At 48.1% G+C, this 17,193-nt stretch overlaps 6 protein-coding genes across 6 annotated transcripts; 1 reads left to right on the plus strand and 5 right to left on the minus strand.

Annotated features, from left to right (window-relative positions):
• Nucleotides 1–1,503: 1,503 nt before the first annotated feature.
• On the minus strand, nucleotides 1,504–2,776 carry EDB91DRAFT_1250406 (uncharacterized protein; the record flags this gene model as incomplete). The annotated part of the gene is made up of 4 exons (XM_041323220.1): nucleotides 1,504–1,690; nucleotides 1,813–1,967; nucleotides 2,021–2,411; nucleotides 2,466–2,776. 4 exons carry the CDS (start codon nucleotides 2,774–2,776, stop codon nucleotides 1,504–1,506), a joined length of 1,044 nt encoding a protein of 347 aa, XP_041175196.1.
• A 1,234-nt stretch (nucleotides 2,777–4,010) lies between these two features.
• EDB91DRAFT_1238202 (uncharacterized protein) lies at nucleotides 4,011–7,432 on the plus strand (the record flags this gene model as incomplete). The annotated part of the gene is made up of 14 exons (XM_041321685.1): nucleotides 4,011–4,203; nucleotides 4,266–4,334; nucleotides 4,371–4,589; nucleotides 4,638–4,783; nucleotides 4,838–5,039; nucleotides 5,098–5,326; nucleotides 5,390–5,522; nucleotides 5,587–5,762; nucleotides 5,824–5,920; nucleotides 5,989–6,448; nucleotides 6,542–6,709; nucleotides 6,798–6,999; nucleotides 7,072–7,387; nucleotides 7,412–7,432. 14 exons carry the CDS (start codon nucleotides 4,011–4,013, stop codon nucleotides 7,430–7,432), a joined length of 2,631 nt encoding a protein of 876 aa, XP_041175197.1.
• An 880-nt stretch (nucleotides 7,433–8,312) lies between these two features.
• On the minus strand, nucleotides 8,313–10,245 carry EDB91DRAFT_553709 (uncharacterized protein). The gene is made up of 15 exons (XM_041327693.1): nucleotides 10,013–10,245; nucleotides 9,948–9,957; nucleotides 9,873–9,892; nucleotides 9,791–9,823; nucleotides 9,636–9,732; nucleotides 9,552–9,580; nucleotides 9,465–9,495; nucleotides 9,386–9,388; nucleotides 9,258–9,334; nucleotides 9,141–9,195; nucleotides 8,993–9,085; nucleotides 8,832–8,942; nucleotides 8,740–8,780; nucleotides 8,409–8,682; nucleotides 8,313–8,357 (listed from the first exon to the last, which is right to left on the minus strand). The coding sequence occupies exons 1-14, from the start codon at nucleotides 10,058–10,060 to the stop codon at nucleotides 8,503–8,505; spliced, it is 828 nt and encodes a 275-aa protein (XP_041175198.1). The 5' UTR covers nucleotides 10,061–10,245; the 3' UTR covers nucleotides 8,313–8,357; nucleotides 8,409–8,502.
• Nucleotides 10,141–11,801, minus strand: EDB91DRAFT_1295159 (malate dehydrogenase; the record flags this gene model as incomplete). Its single annotated transcript, XM_041324904.1, has 6 exons — nucleotides 10,141–10,643; nucleotides 10,696–11,244; nucleotides 11,299–11,322; nucleotides 11,370–11,375; nucleotides 11,434–11,517; nucleotides 11,574–11,801. The coding sequence occupies 6 exons, from the start codon at nucleotides 11,799–11,801 to the stop codon at nucleotides 10,515–10,517; spliced, it is 1,020 nt and encodes a 339-aa protein (XP_041175199.1). The 3' UTR covers nucleotides 10,141–10,514.
• Nucleotides 11,802–12,233: 432 nt separating this feature from the next.
• Nucleotides 12,234–14,215, minus strand: EDB91DRAFT_553922 (uncharacterized protein). The gene is made up of 5 exons (XM_041327694.1): nucleotides 14,039–14,215; nucleotides 13,241–13,942; nucleotides 13,085–13,164; nucleotides 12,878–12,998; nucleotides 12,234–12,794 (listed from the first exon to the last, which is right to left on the minus strand). The coding sequence occupies exons 1-5, from the start codon at nucleotides 14,097–14,099 to the stop codon at nucleotides 12,445–12,447; spliced, it is 1,314 nt and encodes a 437-aa protein (XP_041175200.1). The 5' UTR covers nucleotides 14,100–14,215; the 3' UTR covers nucleotides 12,234–12,444.
• An 867-nt stretch (nucleotides 14,216–15,082) lies between these two features.
• EDB91DRAFT_1144094 (uncharacterized protein) lies at nucleotides 15,083–16,461 on the minus strand. Its single transcript, XM_041319127.1, has 3 exons — nucleotides 16,019–16,461; nucleotides 15,533–15,968; nucleotides 15,083–15,483 (listed from the first exon to the last, which is right to left on the minus strand). The coding sequence occupies exons 1-3, from the start codon at nucleotides 16,416–16,418 to the stop codon at nucleotides 15,237–15,239; spliced, it is 1,083 nt and encodes a 360-aa protein (XP_041175201.1). The 5' UTR covers nucleotides 16,419–16,461; the 3' UTR covers nucleotides 15,083–15,236.
• Nucleotides 16,462–17,193: the final 732 nt, after the last annotated feature.

The following is a 17,193-nucleotide window of genomic DNA, read 5'->3' on the forward strand; positions in this document are numbered from 1 at the left end:
GACAGTGTGAGAAATCAACATGTTTTCTGTCAGAACCGAATTAGTGGATGAGCAAGTGCTGGCATTGGTCAGGGGGGGAAGGCGGCGTGAACTTGTGCTATTTTTGAATATGCTGGGCTGGCTGGTGGTGGCCTTAGTGCTGGGCTTTGCATTTTTTGGGATGCTTGCTGCCCAATCGTTAATGCCAGTGGAAAAGTCCTTGCCATTGGGAGTCAAGTCACTAAGGAAAAAGTAATATAAAATTGTTTTGTCGAGAGTGAGCTCAAGCATGATAAAGGGTAAGTGTCATATACCCGATTCAGCCACTTCCAACACCATTCATAGACATCCCTACCATTGGTCCGACCCCCTGTTTCCCTGTCCGCTCCATCCCTCCTTCTCCGACAATGCACAAAGTGCATCTCAGCAGGACTAGCCCAGCTGCCTCCGCCCAACTCCGCTCCGCTTCTCCGACACTACCCCTATTTCCTCCGACACCATATCCCTAACCTCCGACCCTATCTGGAGCTCCACTCCATTGGTCCGACCAATCCTACTCCCTCCACCATCTCCGCTTTTCCGATCCACTCAGTTCCTTCAGTTCCTCTCGTGTTGTTCCATCCGACGATTGGTCCGCCCGACCACCTCACCGGTCCACCCCTAGACTAGGAACCATTCAACTGGTCCTATCTCCTTTTAGTATCATAGTCCTCCTTTCGGATCACCGGTAATCTCTATACCTGAGTGATTATTGATCCGTCGTGTACATACTATTCTCCGAGCCCCTTTTCTCGTATGTCTCAGTCATCTTTCTAATAATTCTGTACACTCAGCACATAGCCTTTTGCTATGCTATGCTACCCACTTAGAGTATATAAACATATGTACAATTGTCTGTAGATACTTAGTCTGAATATTACCTTTTCTAAGCCCTGCTCTCTTGTCCTTGTTCTTGGGCAAATCCCTTAACAACTCCTGTTTGCTGGCCTAGGGGACTGACTCCCTAGGTCGGCCGCTTCCTCTGCTCATCCAACTTCCCACGCCTCCGCCGCCTTTCCCGTGCGTCGGACTTGTGAATAGTACTCTTGTACCTCTGTCCTCTGTGTTCCCATTCTGCTTCAGACTTTGTCCGAGCAAGTCTCCTCCACTCTGCTCCTACTGTTAGCTCCTGACTGCAGTGGCCCTCCGAACTCTCCCCTGTAGGGCGGACCATCTCCGCCCAACATTCCCGGCTTATCTAGTAGTCCGTCGGTCCCCCTCAGAGGACTCCGCTCCACACGGACTGTCAGAGCTCATAGAACATCGAGTCGGACTCAATCCGAAATTAGGGGCAACATACTCGGGTAATGGGGCAACAGTGTATGGAGCTGAAGGCCAAGCCCCCTCAGACTGCCATCCTACCCTGAGCACGGTCTTAATCAGTTAAGATTAGAAAAAGTACTTACCTTTTTGAACTCTGGTCGGAATCTGTTTCTGATCAGAACGCGCCTCATGGGCTGATCTTCTTATCTGCATCTGCCAGATCTACTTGCTACCTTCCTTCTCCTTCTTCCCTTCTCCTTCCTCCTCTTTCTCCTTCTCCTTCTCCTTCTCTTTCCTTCTCTCTTCTCCTTCTCCTTCTCCTTTCTCCTTCTCCTCTTTCTCCTTCTCCTTCCTTCTCCCTCCTTTCTTCTCCTTCTCCTTCTCTTCCTTCTCTTCTCCTTCTCCTTCTCTTATCTTTCCTTACATTGCCTTCTCCTTCTCTTCTTTTCCCCTCTTTCTTCGTCAAGTCCTGGAGCCCTGGCCATAGGAGTAGCATTGCATTCATCGTCACTCAAAACAGGCATGGCCCACTGAGATGGCTGCCTTTCCAGAGGGGGATTGGTGATAGGTTCATCTGGATCATTGTTCAAGCGAGCAGCCGGAACTGACCGTGCTGATTTTTTACTGGTGGCCTTCTTAGATGCCTTCATTGAAGGTTGATCAACGACCATAGCATCATCATCCGGCTGAATGGCTGCTGGCTGGAAGCTTTCTTCGGCATTGGGTCGACAACAAGGACGTCTGAGTCGTCCGGGTCATTTGAGTCATTGGTATGGAGGCTGATTGTGCTGTGAGGTGCAGTTTTCTTCCTATCTGCAGCCTTACTCTTCTCTGACATATGAGTCTGCTGGACTGCTTTGATAGCATCACGTACAGAAGACTTCGTCACCTTCCCTGCCTTCTTCCCACTAACTTTCATCTTTTTCCTGGGCGGTGATGATGGCATTGCACTGTCAGACCCATCTGTGTCTAAGTCCGAGGCCATCGTGTCTGAAGGTTGGGTTGGATCTGGGTTGAAGGTGCTACTATCAGCAACCACATCATCCATCTCAGCATCCAACAGAAACCCGTTGTCCTCCACAGCGGAAGTATGTACGATGACCTTCTTCTTGCGAGGAATTGGCCTTGGCCTTGGTACCGAAGGTGCAACTCATCCATCCCTCATCTCGGCATCTGAAGGAGACATGTCTTCGACAGCAGGAGGCGCCACAACAGCCTTCCTCTTGCTTGGGATTGGCTTTGGCTTTGGCTTCGACGGCACAGCCTGTGGTGTAGCATCGGTCACCACATCCTGGTCTGCCTGCTTCTTCTCATATTTAGCAATGTGTTTGATGCTAGCTCTCTTGGTGCGTTCTTTTTCTTCTTTAGCATCTAACTGAGACTGACGCTCAGCAGCTACCTCTGCTGCAGTACGGTGTTTCTTCTTCGGGGTTATGTCTGGGATACCCGGATGCTGAGTTGCATTTTTTGCACGGGTGACACGTCGGGTAGACATAGCAGTGAGTAGAAGGAGGCGAGCTTAGAGGGCACAAAGTCTTTATCAAGAAATTGCAAGTGTAGACGTGTTTACAAGTGAGATGTTTGAATCAGGACTTCAATGAAATTTGACTTGCTAATTTGCCACGCCTCAACAGCACGCTCTTTGGGCTGAGCGCCCAGGTTCTGTTCCATCATATCTCCAAGCCTTCGACTACATATTTCAACTTATCAATATCAAATTCTTTCCAAACTTGCCAGGGCTTGAAGGAGATGACCCTTATTGATCATTGTGCAGTGTGTCCACTAGTAGCCTACTAGTATCAAAATCTAACACTCATTTTAGTTGAATATCAAGCACATTGCCCACTGCGAAAAGGCTCAGATAGTCCTCGATCGACATGAATTGCCCTCGGCCAAAGTCAGGAGCAAGTATCACTTCTGCGACGTGTCCCTGAATGCGACTTCGCATGTCAAATGCATTCTGTCATGCTCTTGGCCTTCCTCTCATTAAGATAGGCGATCGTGATATGTTCAACTTGAATGGTGAGGTTTCCGGTTTATGTCTGGTTAGTATAGTAAGTCTTTATCTAAATTGTATTTCCGTGTTTGTTGGAACACCATGTGGCTGGAAGTTATTCATGGGCACACCTTGCATCAACCCTGAACACATCATGTTATGTGGCTGGAAGTTATTCATGGGTGCACCTCGCATCAACCCTGAACGCATCATGTTATGTGGCTGGAAGTTATTCATGGGCGCACCTCGCATCAACCCTGGGCAGATCATGTTACCATTGGCTACTTGTATGTACTTGCATGCATGATGTGCTCCTGCGCCTTTACCAGGCCTTGTATAAAGTCAACTCTAATTTACACCTCCAAAGCCAGACTCATGGGCCCCATTCAAGTCTACAATACCATCGGCACTATCTTATGATGCGGGCCAATGGCAACCTTTGTGTGCACAATATTGGCCGCCCTCAACCTACACTACCATGCCTAGTGACGGGCTGTATCCGCTGTTTTTACAACAGGTCGGGGCGCACCACTCATATGCAATCCCAGCATCCATCTGAAGAATCCGAAGTCCCACCATCACACCATTCCTCCTCGAGTTCACAGCATTCACAGTCATCCCGACTGGCACCGGACATGCTGCAACAAGCTCAGCACATGTGCATTCATGCCGCCCAACTCAGACTAGCACAGGCTACGAACAACTTGAAGCACCTGGGAGTCGTGACGATGAAATGGAGTTTGACTTGCCAGAGTCGGACGGACGTGGGTATGGCTTTCATGATGATGCTGCCAATGAGGCAGATATGACTGGCTCAGATCAATGTCCTTCAAGTGGCACTAGTTCCATTGGCCAGGCGAGTCGAGATGGTAGTGTTCCTCTTCAAGTTCCTGGCATTACCAGAACATATCATCCTAATATTAATGGTGCGTGTTAATTTCACTTGACGCTCATCCAAACTTGTGCTCATATACTCTTCTCCATGAAGGGAGAATTTGTGACGAACACAGAGATGACATACCCCCAAATACTCCGCCACCTCCATGTCCATCAAATCGTGGACCAGACAACTGGACACCATATGCTAATTGAGTTGATTTCGAAGTCGCAGACTTCCTCTACCGTCGCAACCAGATGTCAGGGGGCGATATCGACTTTATATTCAATCTGTGGGCCGCCTCATTAGCAGCTCATGGTGAAACACCGCCCTTCACAAACCACGTTGAAATGTACAATGTCATTGATTCGACGCCTCTAGGTGATGTCGCCTGGCAGAGTTTTACTTCAGAATATAATGGCACTCTACCTGAAGGTGATGTTCTGCCGTGGATGACATCGGAGTATGATGTGTGGTTCTGAGATCCTCGGATCCTCGTGCACAACATTCTCTCCAACCCAGACTTCAAAGGCGAATTTGACTACACTCCGCTACAGGAGTATGATACCAGCAATGGAGCACATCGCTTTCAGGACTTTATGTCCGGTGATTGGTGTTGGAAGCAGGCTGTAAGCCGTTTTTCATTCTTTTTTTCCAATTTTCTCATCTCTCACAATTCACAGGATTTGATTGCCGAGGATCCCGATACAATTGGATCTATGTTCATTCCAATAATCCTCGGCAGTGATAAGACTACAGTCTCCATCGCTACTGGACACCACCAATACTGGCCAGTTTATATGTCGATCGGCAACATCGGCAACAATGTGCAACGTGCACACCGCAACGGCGTTGTATTGCTGGGCTTCCTAGCCATCCCGACAAGTATGTGTTTCAATCTGATGTTGTCTGTTGCTGGCACTAATTAGACGCATATATTTAGCTGACAAGGAGTCCGCCAAAGATGCACACTTTCGAAAATTCCACCGTCAGCTTCTCCACTCATCACTGGTGAAGATGCTGGAATCCCTTAAACCAGGTATGACAACACCCGAGGTTGTACATTCCCCCGATGGTCATTTTCGACGTGTGGTGTATGGTCTTGGACCGTATATCACCGATTATCCCGAGCAAGCATTGCTCACTTGCATTGTTCAAAACTGGTGCCCAAAGTATGTATTTTTTTTGTCCTTCATGTTATGCTAGGAGTGTCTACTTACTACACATCCATCCAGATGTACCGCTCCGGCAGACAGTCTCGACAATGGTACCTATGGTCAGCATTCCCGCGACCATACTGAAGTCTTAGTGGAGGAATTCGAGTTAGGTGTGCTATGGGATGAATATGGACTTGTAGGAGACATCATGGTTTGTACCTTGATTATTGTAGTCATCGTGTAAGCTGACAACTTACAATATACGTGTTCTACAGCCATTCACCAACTATTTTCCGCGAGCTGACATACACGAACTCCTCTCCCCTGACATTTTACATCAGTTGATAAAGGGTGCGTTCAAGGACCATATTGTCACCTGGGTACACCAATACATTAAGGCTCAATACTCGGAAAATGAGGTGAATATGATATTAGATGATATTGATCACCGGTGAGTCTAATTTTGAACATGCTGGGTTACAATGACTGGTATTGATGCACTCTACAACTAGTATTGCTCTTGCTCCCTCATTTGCGGGCCTTCGACGATTCCCAGAGGGAAGGGGCTTCAAACAATGGATGGGAGACGATTCCAAAGCACTCATGAAGGTACATCAATGAACGGGTGTTCTATCATCATGAGTAGTGTTGACTAACGTGTATTCTTACTACTATAGGTGTATATACCTGCGATCAAAGGCCACGTACCTCTGGAGATGGTGCTGACTTTGCAAGCCTTAATTGATTTTATATACATTGCGCGGCACAATATCATTGACTCCAACAGCCTCAATGTGTTGGACGATGCACTCGAGCGTTTCCACAGGCACCGCAAAATATTTGAAACATCTGGTGTTCACCCTAATGGATTCAACCTCCCTCAACAACACTCGCTTATCCATTACCACAAAATGATCCGATCATTTGGCACACCAAACAGACTCTGTTCTTCCATCACGGAATCTAAACATATCAAGGCTGTCAAGGAGCCATGGCGACAGTCCAGTCGGTTCGAAGCCCTCAATCAGATGTTACTGACAAATCAACGTCTAGATAAGTTAGCGGCATCTCATATCGACTTTGCTAACCGTGGGATGCTAAGAGGAACATGTCTATCATATATCCTTGACAAACTTGGTACGTCTACTAATATTTGTCCATTACTATTACTAACACAAATCACACACTCATAATCCACAGGGCTAAACACTCCAGTGTACAACGCGGAAGACATTCAAGTCCAACTCGAGGACAAGCCTATTGTCATTCCCCATCTCGGATACAACAATCACGTGAATGCCGACTCGGAGACTGATGCAGACCAAGACACTGAGCTTGAGGGCGACACTGTTGCTGGACCGACAGTGATAGCTCATGTAGACTTGGCAAAGAAATTTGGTGAGTGGAGTAGTACATTCACCTGGTGTGCTTTCGCTTACAACAAACTTTAATGTAGCAAAACGGATCTACCCAGACCTCCTCACAGATCAAATTGGTGAACCGGAACTCACAACTCATATTCAGAAATTTTTACGTGACCAGCTCCATCGTTCTGACTCCAACTCAGAAGCCTCCGAGTCCACTGGCTCATCCAGTGCCCTTCCCGAACTATATAAAAAAATGACTCTGTATACATCTGCCATTGCCACCTTCTTTGCTCCAAGTGATGTCTCAGGCATTGGTGGTATGTGCTACGAGCAAATTTGTGCCGTGGATACCTGGAGGAGCGGCCCTGGTTGATATGACTGTGTTTTCATTAGTACTGATCCCACTGTCGAGGGCATGTGTGGCTTCGATATCGCTCAAGTAAGGCTTTTCTTTTCATTTAAACACAATGGTGTACATTACCCTTGTGCACTTGTGCATTGGTTCAAACATGTGCACGACTCACGAGATGAGAACACAGGAATGTGGGTAGTAGAGCCTGAAGTCCTCGAGGATGGGACACGATTTGCCTCTGTCATTCACCTTGACTGCATTTTTCGTGCGGCACACCTTATGCCTGTATTTGGGCATGAATTTGTACCTACTTATCTCTCTTACACACAGACCCTTGATGCTTTCCACACTTACTATGTAAATAAATATATTGACCATCAGGCATTTGAGATTGCCTGGTGACTTGATACTAACTTATTCTTATTGGCTGGATAATGCTACCATTAGGACTGTATATTATATACTTGGTCAGCTTAGGAAGTACTTTGCATAGTGCCTATTAACTTAGTTACATCGCAGCATGGTGTTGGTTACTTATAAATAACATTCTTACTTGAACATGCTTTTCTGCAGCCTCTGTGCTGAATTTTGGCCATTTTTTACTTAATATTATTGTGTTTCCTTTGTGAACAATCCTCCAAGCAGAAATTAAGTCGAAATGATTTGCTTTGACAACTTGGTGAACTTAGCGTCGAATTAAGTCTGTGTAAGTGAGGTAAGATAGCTAAGAATTTTTCCCTTTTTCCTGATGTAGAAGTATTTGATTTCTTTTATCACGTTCAATTCTTTATTTTTTCACGGGCACTTAACTCACCGAGTATTTAAAACCTCTCGTTGTAGCAAAGTCCCCTTAGTTCTTTTCCAATCGACCCGGACTGGTATCTGGTTAACATTGCGTGAAAGACTCTAGTGTTTGCTTCCTGTGCCGTTACATCAAGTCCTTAAAACTTCGACTAACGTCGCAAAGGCTTACTAAGCTTATTGGGAAGGTCAGGTGTAAAATTTTTGGCGTTGCATATTTCTCACAACGCAGACTTTTGACGGTCCTGACAGTATGCATTATGAGCATTTCAACTATACATACTACTAAACACCGAGTGCATTGGTGATTCAAATTCACCACTTCACCCGGCCTGCTCGCCATCAGTTCTGTGGGTGTTGTGTACAATTCACCACTCAAACTGGTGCTTCGAACCTCTTTCCAGTTTCATAGTGGGATATTACTGGGGTCACTGAAATGTGAACACTATCTTCTCCTCTCCGCTTAAGAGTTGTCTAACATGTTCGCAGATATATTGCCTTCTAGGTAGATTACTCGGTTTTGAGTCTGTTACCACGACTGAGATATAGATTGTCTTCTTTCCGCGTCCGCTCGTACCTCTGATCACCAGAGTGTCTGATTCCTGACTCCGACAATCTTTGCAAGATGACGGGAAAAATCTAGTATATCTAAATGAAAGGCGCTGGATACATCATGCATTCGAGTGCAAAGACGTTTCAAGTTCAATGTGTGTCAACTGAGAGTGTGGTGTTATCCCAGACTCAGACGAACCGCCAACCTGAGGGGTGCCACAAAACTGTAGGTGCATACGAGTAACAACGATTGAATGCATGATGATTTGAAACGTTGCAACTATATTTGAGGAGTCGTACTGCGTAAAAAATATCAGGACACTCAGCGAATATCACGTATTTGGATCTGCGCGCACCGGCAGGCATACGATGGATAGAATATTAACCACCGATAGTGCTAGGATGAAAATATTAATGTTGTTTTGACAGCAATGGAAGTAATACTTGCTTAACCCAGTTCCGAAATAAAAAATGCTGTGTTGCAGAAGGACATCAAGCAGCAGACATCCTCTTTCGCGGTATGCCCGATATACACGAATCATGGTGAGTGCTATGATCTCTGAGGCAAAAAATGAGCATTGAACTACATTTATAATTCCGGGATCTCACCAAGCTCGAATGCTACCAGAAGTGTCCAAGGAGCTGCAGTCATTTTGGTGTCTGTCGGTGAATAACAACCCCAGCCCATGTCTGATGGTTGGACTGTTGTCGATCCATGATGAGTGATTTGAACGTGGCTCTCCTTGGACACACTCACGTTCTAACTGATTCGAGATTGTTGTGGTCATTACTACGTCCAAGATCACCAGGCACTGGGGTCCAAACAGGAAGGTGCGTCAAGGTTTGGAATGCGGGAAAGTGATTGTATGCGCACGAGTAACGTTGCCAATATAAGGCCCATAATGGATTTCTTCCGTCCCCATAATACATAGGTGCGAAGGACGAAGATACCTAGAGATCCCGTGAGTGATCTGCGTGTATATACTAGAAAACTCGTAATACCTTCTGCACAAGCGATGCAGAGGGCAGCAGTACCTGAAGGATGAACTTAGAGCGGAACTAATTGTATTACAACACTTACCATACCACACCGAATGTAGGGATGTACACGTCTACATCGGCAAATGCTCAGTGTGGTGGGCAACATCTATTTCCAACAAGTGCTTACCATAAAATGTTCATTCTGGACATGATTCACTTCCATATCCTGGTTAGCTGCGAGTTGACGATGGAGCATGTTATTTGGACTCACTGTATAAATGCACACAGAGCAAGAAGGCTGGGGAGTATCTTGTCATGACATAAAGAATGCTCCCTTTCTTCCACGGTAGCCCATGAATCAAATATATCTATACACGCCAGTTAGTCCGTCAATCAACAGGCTACATCTCGCAAACATGGAATCACCTCCTGGTCCAAGGTCAGGAAACAATCGTAGACCTGTAACCAGTTGTTTTTTGAAGGCTAGACAAATGGCAAGAGCGCGTACCCAAAAAACCGCTAGTGATACTAGCAAGAGCCCCGTTAGCTGTGAGACAGAATATCATGGTGGAAATGATAGCACCGAAAACATACTGCCAGTACCACAGTCAGTGATGCGCAAAATGTCACCGAATATTAATCACTCACATCCCGGAGCTGGAGGGTTGAGAAGTTGTTGGAGGTTTGTAAATCCATATTCTTGAGAGAGAGCCAGTATGTAGGAGGCGCTAGTGTCGCCGAGCATAATTAGGTTGGATATATAAGTAGGAACCAGCAGTTCCAACCAGGGGCCCCATCACGTAAAGCGCTGTTGACACAATTCATCAAGTCGGTCACTATCAGGATCAAACGTGCCATCAAGCCAAGCAAGGGTCAAAGACCTTTAACTGTTGATCCAACATTGATTCAAGGCGCCTCACTTTTGCATCACGACAGAACGCAGCGGCTATTATATACACGCCACTGACCCTTATACTCAGGGCTGTCAGCAATGTGCCTGCAGTTTGCCGCAACTTGTGCACACTAATGACACCCTCGGTAAGTAGCTGACAGGGAGGCATTGTACAACACGTTCGTTTATGCGCGAGCTCTAAATTAGTCATGCATAATGCAAAAGTATTGAGTGACGGTAAATCTAAAACCAACCAATCTACGGGCTCTCAACAAATGCCTTGCCTTTCTCAATGTTCTTCTTGAGTTCAGGCAAGCAGGCCTCCATTAGCTTCTCTTCTTCAGTGGAGAGAGGCCCGAGTGGGTAAATTTTCTCGACACCATTGACCTATAAGGTACTTGAGTACAAATCAACTGGATGACTTGCTTGCTTCACTTACGCCAAGCTCCACATTGGACGAGAAGAAGTCGATACCCTGGTCCTTGTACAGAGGGCTCTCGACAAAGGTAGGCGTGATGACACCTTTCTCACCGTTCAAGCCCCGTAACAGAGAGTTGGTGAATTTGGCACCAGCATATGCCATCGAGAGGGTGGCGCTACCAGCTCCATCTTTAGCTTTCACGACCTCGTCACCACCGAACTGGATGCGGTGGACAAGAGCCTTGTAAATGTCGCCTGCAATAGCCTTTCCGTGTGCGTTCTGCGAGAGTAGAGGCACGATCGTCGCGCCACTGTGGCCACCGACAACAGTTATGGGTGTGTCCGCGGGCTTAACGCCTGCAATACCAGCGGTGAAGCGAGCAGCACGGACGACATCAAGGGTCGTTACACCGAACAAGCGTGCAGGGTTGTAAACGCCAGCCTTCTTGAGAGTGGAGGCAACGATCGGGACAGTGGAGTTGACCGGATTGGAAATGACGAGAATGTGGGCAGTAGGGGCGACACGGCCAATCGCCGCTGCGAGGTCGCGGACAATGGAAGCGTTGGTCTTTCAGGATATGATTAGCATAAGATAATTTCATGGAGGGTATGTATAACTTACATTAAATAGATCGTCACGGGTCATCTAGGGAAGGTATTAGAGCGGAGGAACTAATGAGTTGTAGGACTTACACCAGGCTGAAAGGCAGGGTCAGGATTGTGCGAGAAAGCGATAGGATATGAAGCAGAAACGCACCTTTCTTGGAACACCAGCAGGGATAACAACGACTTGGACGCCATCAAGGGCCTCGTCGAGCTTGTCAGCAGGGTAACCTTTGACCTTGCCACTTGATTGAACAAACTCGTGGTTGACATATGTAGCGAGTAATGACGTACCTCGCTATGAGCGTCAACATGGCTTACATCTGCTGCGACACCGGGTGCGCCACGGATATCATAGAGACTGAGAGAAGTGACGAGGGGGTCAGTCTTAAGAAGGAGTGATAGTGGTTGTCCAATGCCTCCGCCAGCGCCGAGGACGGCAACTTTCGTCAGCCTTGCAGCAGACGAAGAGAAGGTACGGGAGTTGGTGGCAAGAACACGGACTGCAGAGCGGGCGAGCATGATGGATGTCGTGGTCGTCGAGCAGTAAAATCACTTTTTCAGCAAACAGGATTAACGGGTTCAAATTTATGCGGAAACCCCGCGAGATGCCGAGCTCGGAGCGGCTCGGACGCAAGTTCACCCACTAATTATAATCAACGGGTCAGTCTAGGACTCTGCTTGCGTTTTTACTTACTGACTATGATAGTACAATGGTTGTCAGTAGCCCTCAAGTTGGAACTGATTTTGAGCTAGATCATGATTAAACAGTAATAGCTAACGCAGTTTACCCAGCAGGGATTCGCGTAGCTACTCAGGCAACGTTTGACCTCAGGCCTCAGGTCCTTGGCAGTTTTTTTCTTCTTTTTTTTTTAAAAAAAGAAATAATCAAATTTATTGTCCATTGGGGTCATCCTTGGCAGTTATGATACGAGTCTTTCAACTTCGGTCACAAATCAACGTGAATTCCGCGCCTAAAGTAACGTAGGTGGTTCCCCAACCCTAACAGTGTGACATTATCTCAATGTCAAACCATGCGCTTTATCGCTTCACTGTTCGTCTCTGACACCGACGACTAATTAACCTTCCGTGATCAGGATGCGAATGAGTTTATCATTAGCAAAGCATCTTCAGACCTTTCAATCGGAAGCAAGGATCGACTATCTCATATTCCATCGCCTCGCAGTGCCTCTAACGACCTCAACACCCCACGCGCTATATCTTCGCTCCTCTTCTCCAGTGCTTTGCCCCGCCCCCTTCCTCCACCTTGTCCCCGTCCCATACTACACAGCCTGTCCCCATCTGAACCCATATTCACATCTACATCCACAATATCACCCTCGCTATTGAACTCTCCCTCGAGATCGTCATACAACGCCAAAAAGTCTTGCACGTCTCCAATGAGTGACTCTAGGGGAACGTCGCCAAATATGAGTGATCGATTAGTGGGTAGCACTCGGATTCCTCGCGGGGGTGCGGATGTGCAGAGGAGGCCGAGCAGGACAGCAGTATACCCTGCCAGGAAGATGAGTTCGGGAGATTGTAATTGATGCATGCTAAATGTGTTCAATTTGGGCTGGGAGAAAGGGAGTTTGCACCTAGGAGAGGTAGGGGGGCAGCTACGACTCCCAGAGGAAGACTTTTGCTTCTGACTCGTAGACGATGACTTTTGATCGACATCCGAGGGGAGTTTACGTTCATGGTCAGGTAAATTATTTCCTTTCCACAACGAGGAATCAGTCAGGTGCGAATAGAGAGCCGCGGCATGCCTGGTACACAGATACCAAACACGAAAGGAGCGGTACCTGGGAGGAAGTAGGGCATGAACAGATGTGTGCGCAGCCGCGAGTGGCAGAGCAGGCGGGATTGAGAACTGTGGAAAATGCTAGTAATGAGCGTCATCGATGGACAGGGGGTAAAAACGCAGCAGGAAGAGAGAGAAATAACAAATAGACACTCACGAATGCGTCCCATCCCCTCACTGACTTCTTCTCCTTCAATACCCCCAGAGGCCCAGTTCAGAAGCAACCCAAGCGCGAGACAAAGCAAGTCGAAGGATTCAACACGCGTGAGGGAATACGTCGGGACTAATGTGGCCTTGCTTTTCCCTTTACCCATGCCAATTACTTGGCTCGGTGTGCTGGTACCTTTACTTGGAGTACCGCTTCCATTCAACGTACTTTGTCTACGGGTGTTACTCGATGTATTCATCCTGCTCGAAGACAACGGTTTATGCACAGATTTGGACGGTGAAGGAACAGGAAACGGCGCCCGTTTTCGAGGCGAACGTGTAGATTCACGTTGGGAGGGCGCGGGTGAGGAGGACGTATCTGCGTCCGTTAGATGTTCCGATTTCCTCTCATGCTCTTCGTTCCCCTGCATCGGTTCGTCATCATCTTGTTCCCCTTTGACCCCATCACCGCCAAGACTCCCAACCCATCCAGCTTGTGCACGTAACACAACCCGTGTGACCAGTGATAGGGCTGTGTCGCTTGGTGTCCAGGAAGGATGCAGGGTATGAGAATATGTTGGTGAAGGGTGGGAGTACGAGGATGAAGGACGGGATTTAGAGGATGTGGAAGCCGGGAGAAGCGTAAGGACACGGAGGGTCGAGAAGAGGGTTTTGCGTGCTGTTTGGAAAGGAGCGTTAGTTTCCTGTTCGTCTGAGTTGAGATTTTTATGGGGCAATATTTGGTATGATGATTTGGGGAAATTTCAGGAATGACGCGGGGAAATAAAGAAGAGAAGTAAACACATACCAAGCTCACTCTGACCTTCCACCGCAACCTGGTCTACACCATCATCCCCTTCTTTCTTCATTGCACCCAAATCCTGTGCACAGTCGCGCACAAGAATCTCAGAAGCCACGCACAACTCCACGAGTGTGTCTATAAACGCCGGGTCCGCCAGCGCATGCTGGATGTCTGATTCTTCTTCTCTGGACCCATGGGTGCCACCAGAGCGGGACGGAAAGTGACCCGTCCACTCTTCCAAGAGGATAAGTGTCTAAGAGGCGAAGACAAGCATGGATGTGAGCAAGAGAGGGAGTAGCGATGTCTATCGGGGGATCTGATGGTTTACGTGTTTCTTTTCCTTTTCCTTTTCTCGCTGCATTCCCATTTTCCCCCAGTCCTACATCTGAGCCTGTAAAACCAGGGAACAGCTCCAGCCCCCTCTCCCAAGCAGTTATGCGTGGGGGCACGAGCAGGAGCTCTGCACGCAGAGAGTTGAGGATCGACGGAAGGGTCTGAAGTGCAGGCGGAAGGAGGCAAGGGGGAACGGACGAGAGTGTGATGCTGAGCAGAGTGCGGGTGCAGAGCTATGTGATCACGACCAGTTCAGAAGAGAGATAGAACGTCCGTAGCAACAGAGACACATGAAGGGTCGGGTATGCACGCAATGAAGAGCAATTAACGAGGACATCAGAAAACATGAAAGAAACAAGAGCGTGACGTACCCCACGTACATCCTTCACTACCCCTGATTTTGCAATGACGTCCGCAAGGGCTTTGAGCTGCCGCCGATGTCATCGTGACACGCATACAACATGAATATACATATGATGTCAAAGTGAATGAACAAGACCAATTATCACACTATCCCCAATAGCCGCCGCGAAACTTACTCACCGGCGTCACGTCTGTGCGGATGATGCCTAATGATCTGAGCCCCGCTGCATCTACCCCCCACAGGGCGAGGGCGAGGATGTCTTTTTTTAGACCTGGGTAGATGTCAGTGGGTGGTCACGTTATGGGATCGTCGGGTTCTTTCGGAGAGGTTCATGAAGTTAGTGCAAAGGACATACCTTGATTCAGCCCATCGTTCTTCATGTTGGAAGTGGGAGTGAGGGAGCGCAGGATTTCGAGGAGAGTGGGGACGAGGTCAGGTTTATGAGCAAGTTCGGAAAGGGTTTGCGGGTCGCGGGTGGAAAGCAAAGCAAAGAAGGAGAGGGTGGCATCAATGATCTGTGGATGGTTGAGTTCGGGTTGTAGGAAGGGGTACGAAGAAGCGAAGAAGGGTCGATGGGTAAATATTGGCGGGCACGTGTAGGGACGAGATAAAAGAAGTGTCGGAAGAGCGCACCTTGTCCGAACCCTCTTCACGGGCTTTGACGAATACATCCCAAGTGCGAGCATAAAAATCAGACGTTTTCGCACGACGGTTGAAGTCGGAGTCGCATAGTTTGGTGACAATTTCCAAGACGCTGACCATGGTAAAGTGAGCTTGTGAGTTGCTTCGGTACTGGTACGCACCTGGCTCTGCGGAGCGCAATGGCGCAACCAGTCTCTATGCCTTCAAACAAATATCCTACCTCATCAAGAAAGCGCCTGCTCTCGCCCTTGCTCCGCAATTCCGTAATGCTCTTGAGATCATTCATCATCCCATTCGCAAGCGGCCGCGAAGCCACGCTGGAGGTCCTCTTGAGTGTTCGAGTATCATCGTCGAAAGGACGTGGATCGTCCTCGGAGTTGTCGACACCCCACCGAGACCGGAGGTCAGCGTAAGATTCGCGCGTGTCGTCTGGTTCTGCGAGATCAGCTGCGGGAAGCGCAATAAGGTACGAGCGTGATGCGCCAGCGTACGTCCGTGTGTGCTTTATCGGTATGGGTTTGTTCGGTGTCGGGGTGGGTGAACGCGAGGGGGTTATCTTCGGTGGAGAAGGATGTACAGGAAGTGTGTTAGATGATGCTAGAAGATGTGTTGGCGTTACTACAATTAGTAGGCTGACTGGGACGCACGGGTGAACGAGCAGAGATTGTGTCCGACATTTCGATCAATGGACGACTCTGTGCGTGAGCGTGACAGCATCCGCTTCACCACTCCGAGTGACGTTCCCGGTGAGTTCGGCGTCAGATGCGATGAAGTAGAGAACAGCGTGCTCAGATCCCGTGCTGGTTTGGTCGGCGTGCGTATGTTCGACGGCGTGCTCGAAATTGAGCCCACGTCAGGCAGAGTTATACTTCTTCGGATAGGACTAGTTGCTTTGAGTGGTAATAAATGTGCATTGGGGACTGAGAATGGCGGCGGCACGATCTCAACCTCGATTCTTGGTCGTTTCCGCGGCGGTGAAACAACCTCCACGTCTTGTATGTCAGGTCGCGCACGCCGTGAGTTCTTGCGTCCGTAGGTCCTTTTCATCGTTGTCGTCGTCGTTAAAATGTGGTTGGGGATCGTAGTAGACAGCGAGCTGCTCTTGTCGGAATTCGGCCGGGTGTGTCGGCGCGCCTATGCACGTGACCATCTCAAACCTTGATCGCGATCATCACCGCACAACTGTGACAACAAGCTATTTGCGACCCGCATACGCCACCATCACTAGTACTCTTATTAAAGGACCCTTCGCCGATAGCCAACTGTACACCGTACTTTCCAGAGCTCGCATTCCTCATGACATTCTAGTTCGTACTGTACACAGAAAACTAATAACAGACAACAGCTTCATGAGATTTTAAATCTTGCATTGTGCGATAGAATAACGCATCCTTGATGCCAGACAGGACACCCTAGGACCATTCAGACACTAGCATACTAAAGAAGGAACGCTGTCATCGTTTTGTTTGGTCTGTCAAGGGGTGACTAACTAGCTAATGCATCGCGTCATGCATCTATATAATGCATGGCGAAAATGTCGTAACAAATGGTGGGACATCTATGTGTCGTGCGAGGCTCGCTAGTGCTGACTGGCCAAACGACAACGGAGAAAGCCCACTGGATGAAGTTGAGGCTCCTTAAGTTGTAGGGTTAGAGGTACCCTAGGTTGGAGAAACACACGATATGGTTGTTGTTGTTCGGTTTTTCGTTCTTGGTTCGATTCCCTACTTTGTTTTTGTGTAACAGAACCCCACTGTGGTCAACGCTCCCAGTTCGTCAGACACTCGTCATACAAGCACCAACGACTCAGTCCTGTGGAATG

Source organism: Suillus paluster (assembly GCF_016628075.1).
Source record: "Suillus paluster strain FC165 chromosome Unknown EDB91scaffold_43, whole genome shotgun sequence".
Lineage (NCBI taxonomy): Eukaryota > Fungi > Basidiomycota > Agaricomycetes > Boletales > Suillaceae > Suillus > Suillus paluster.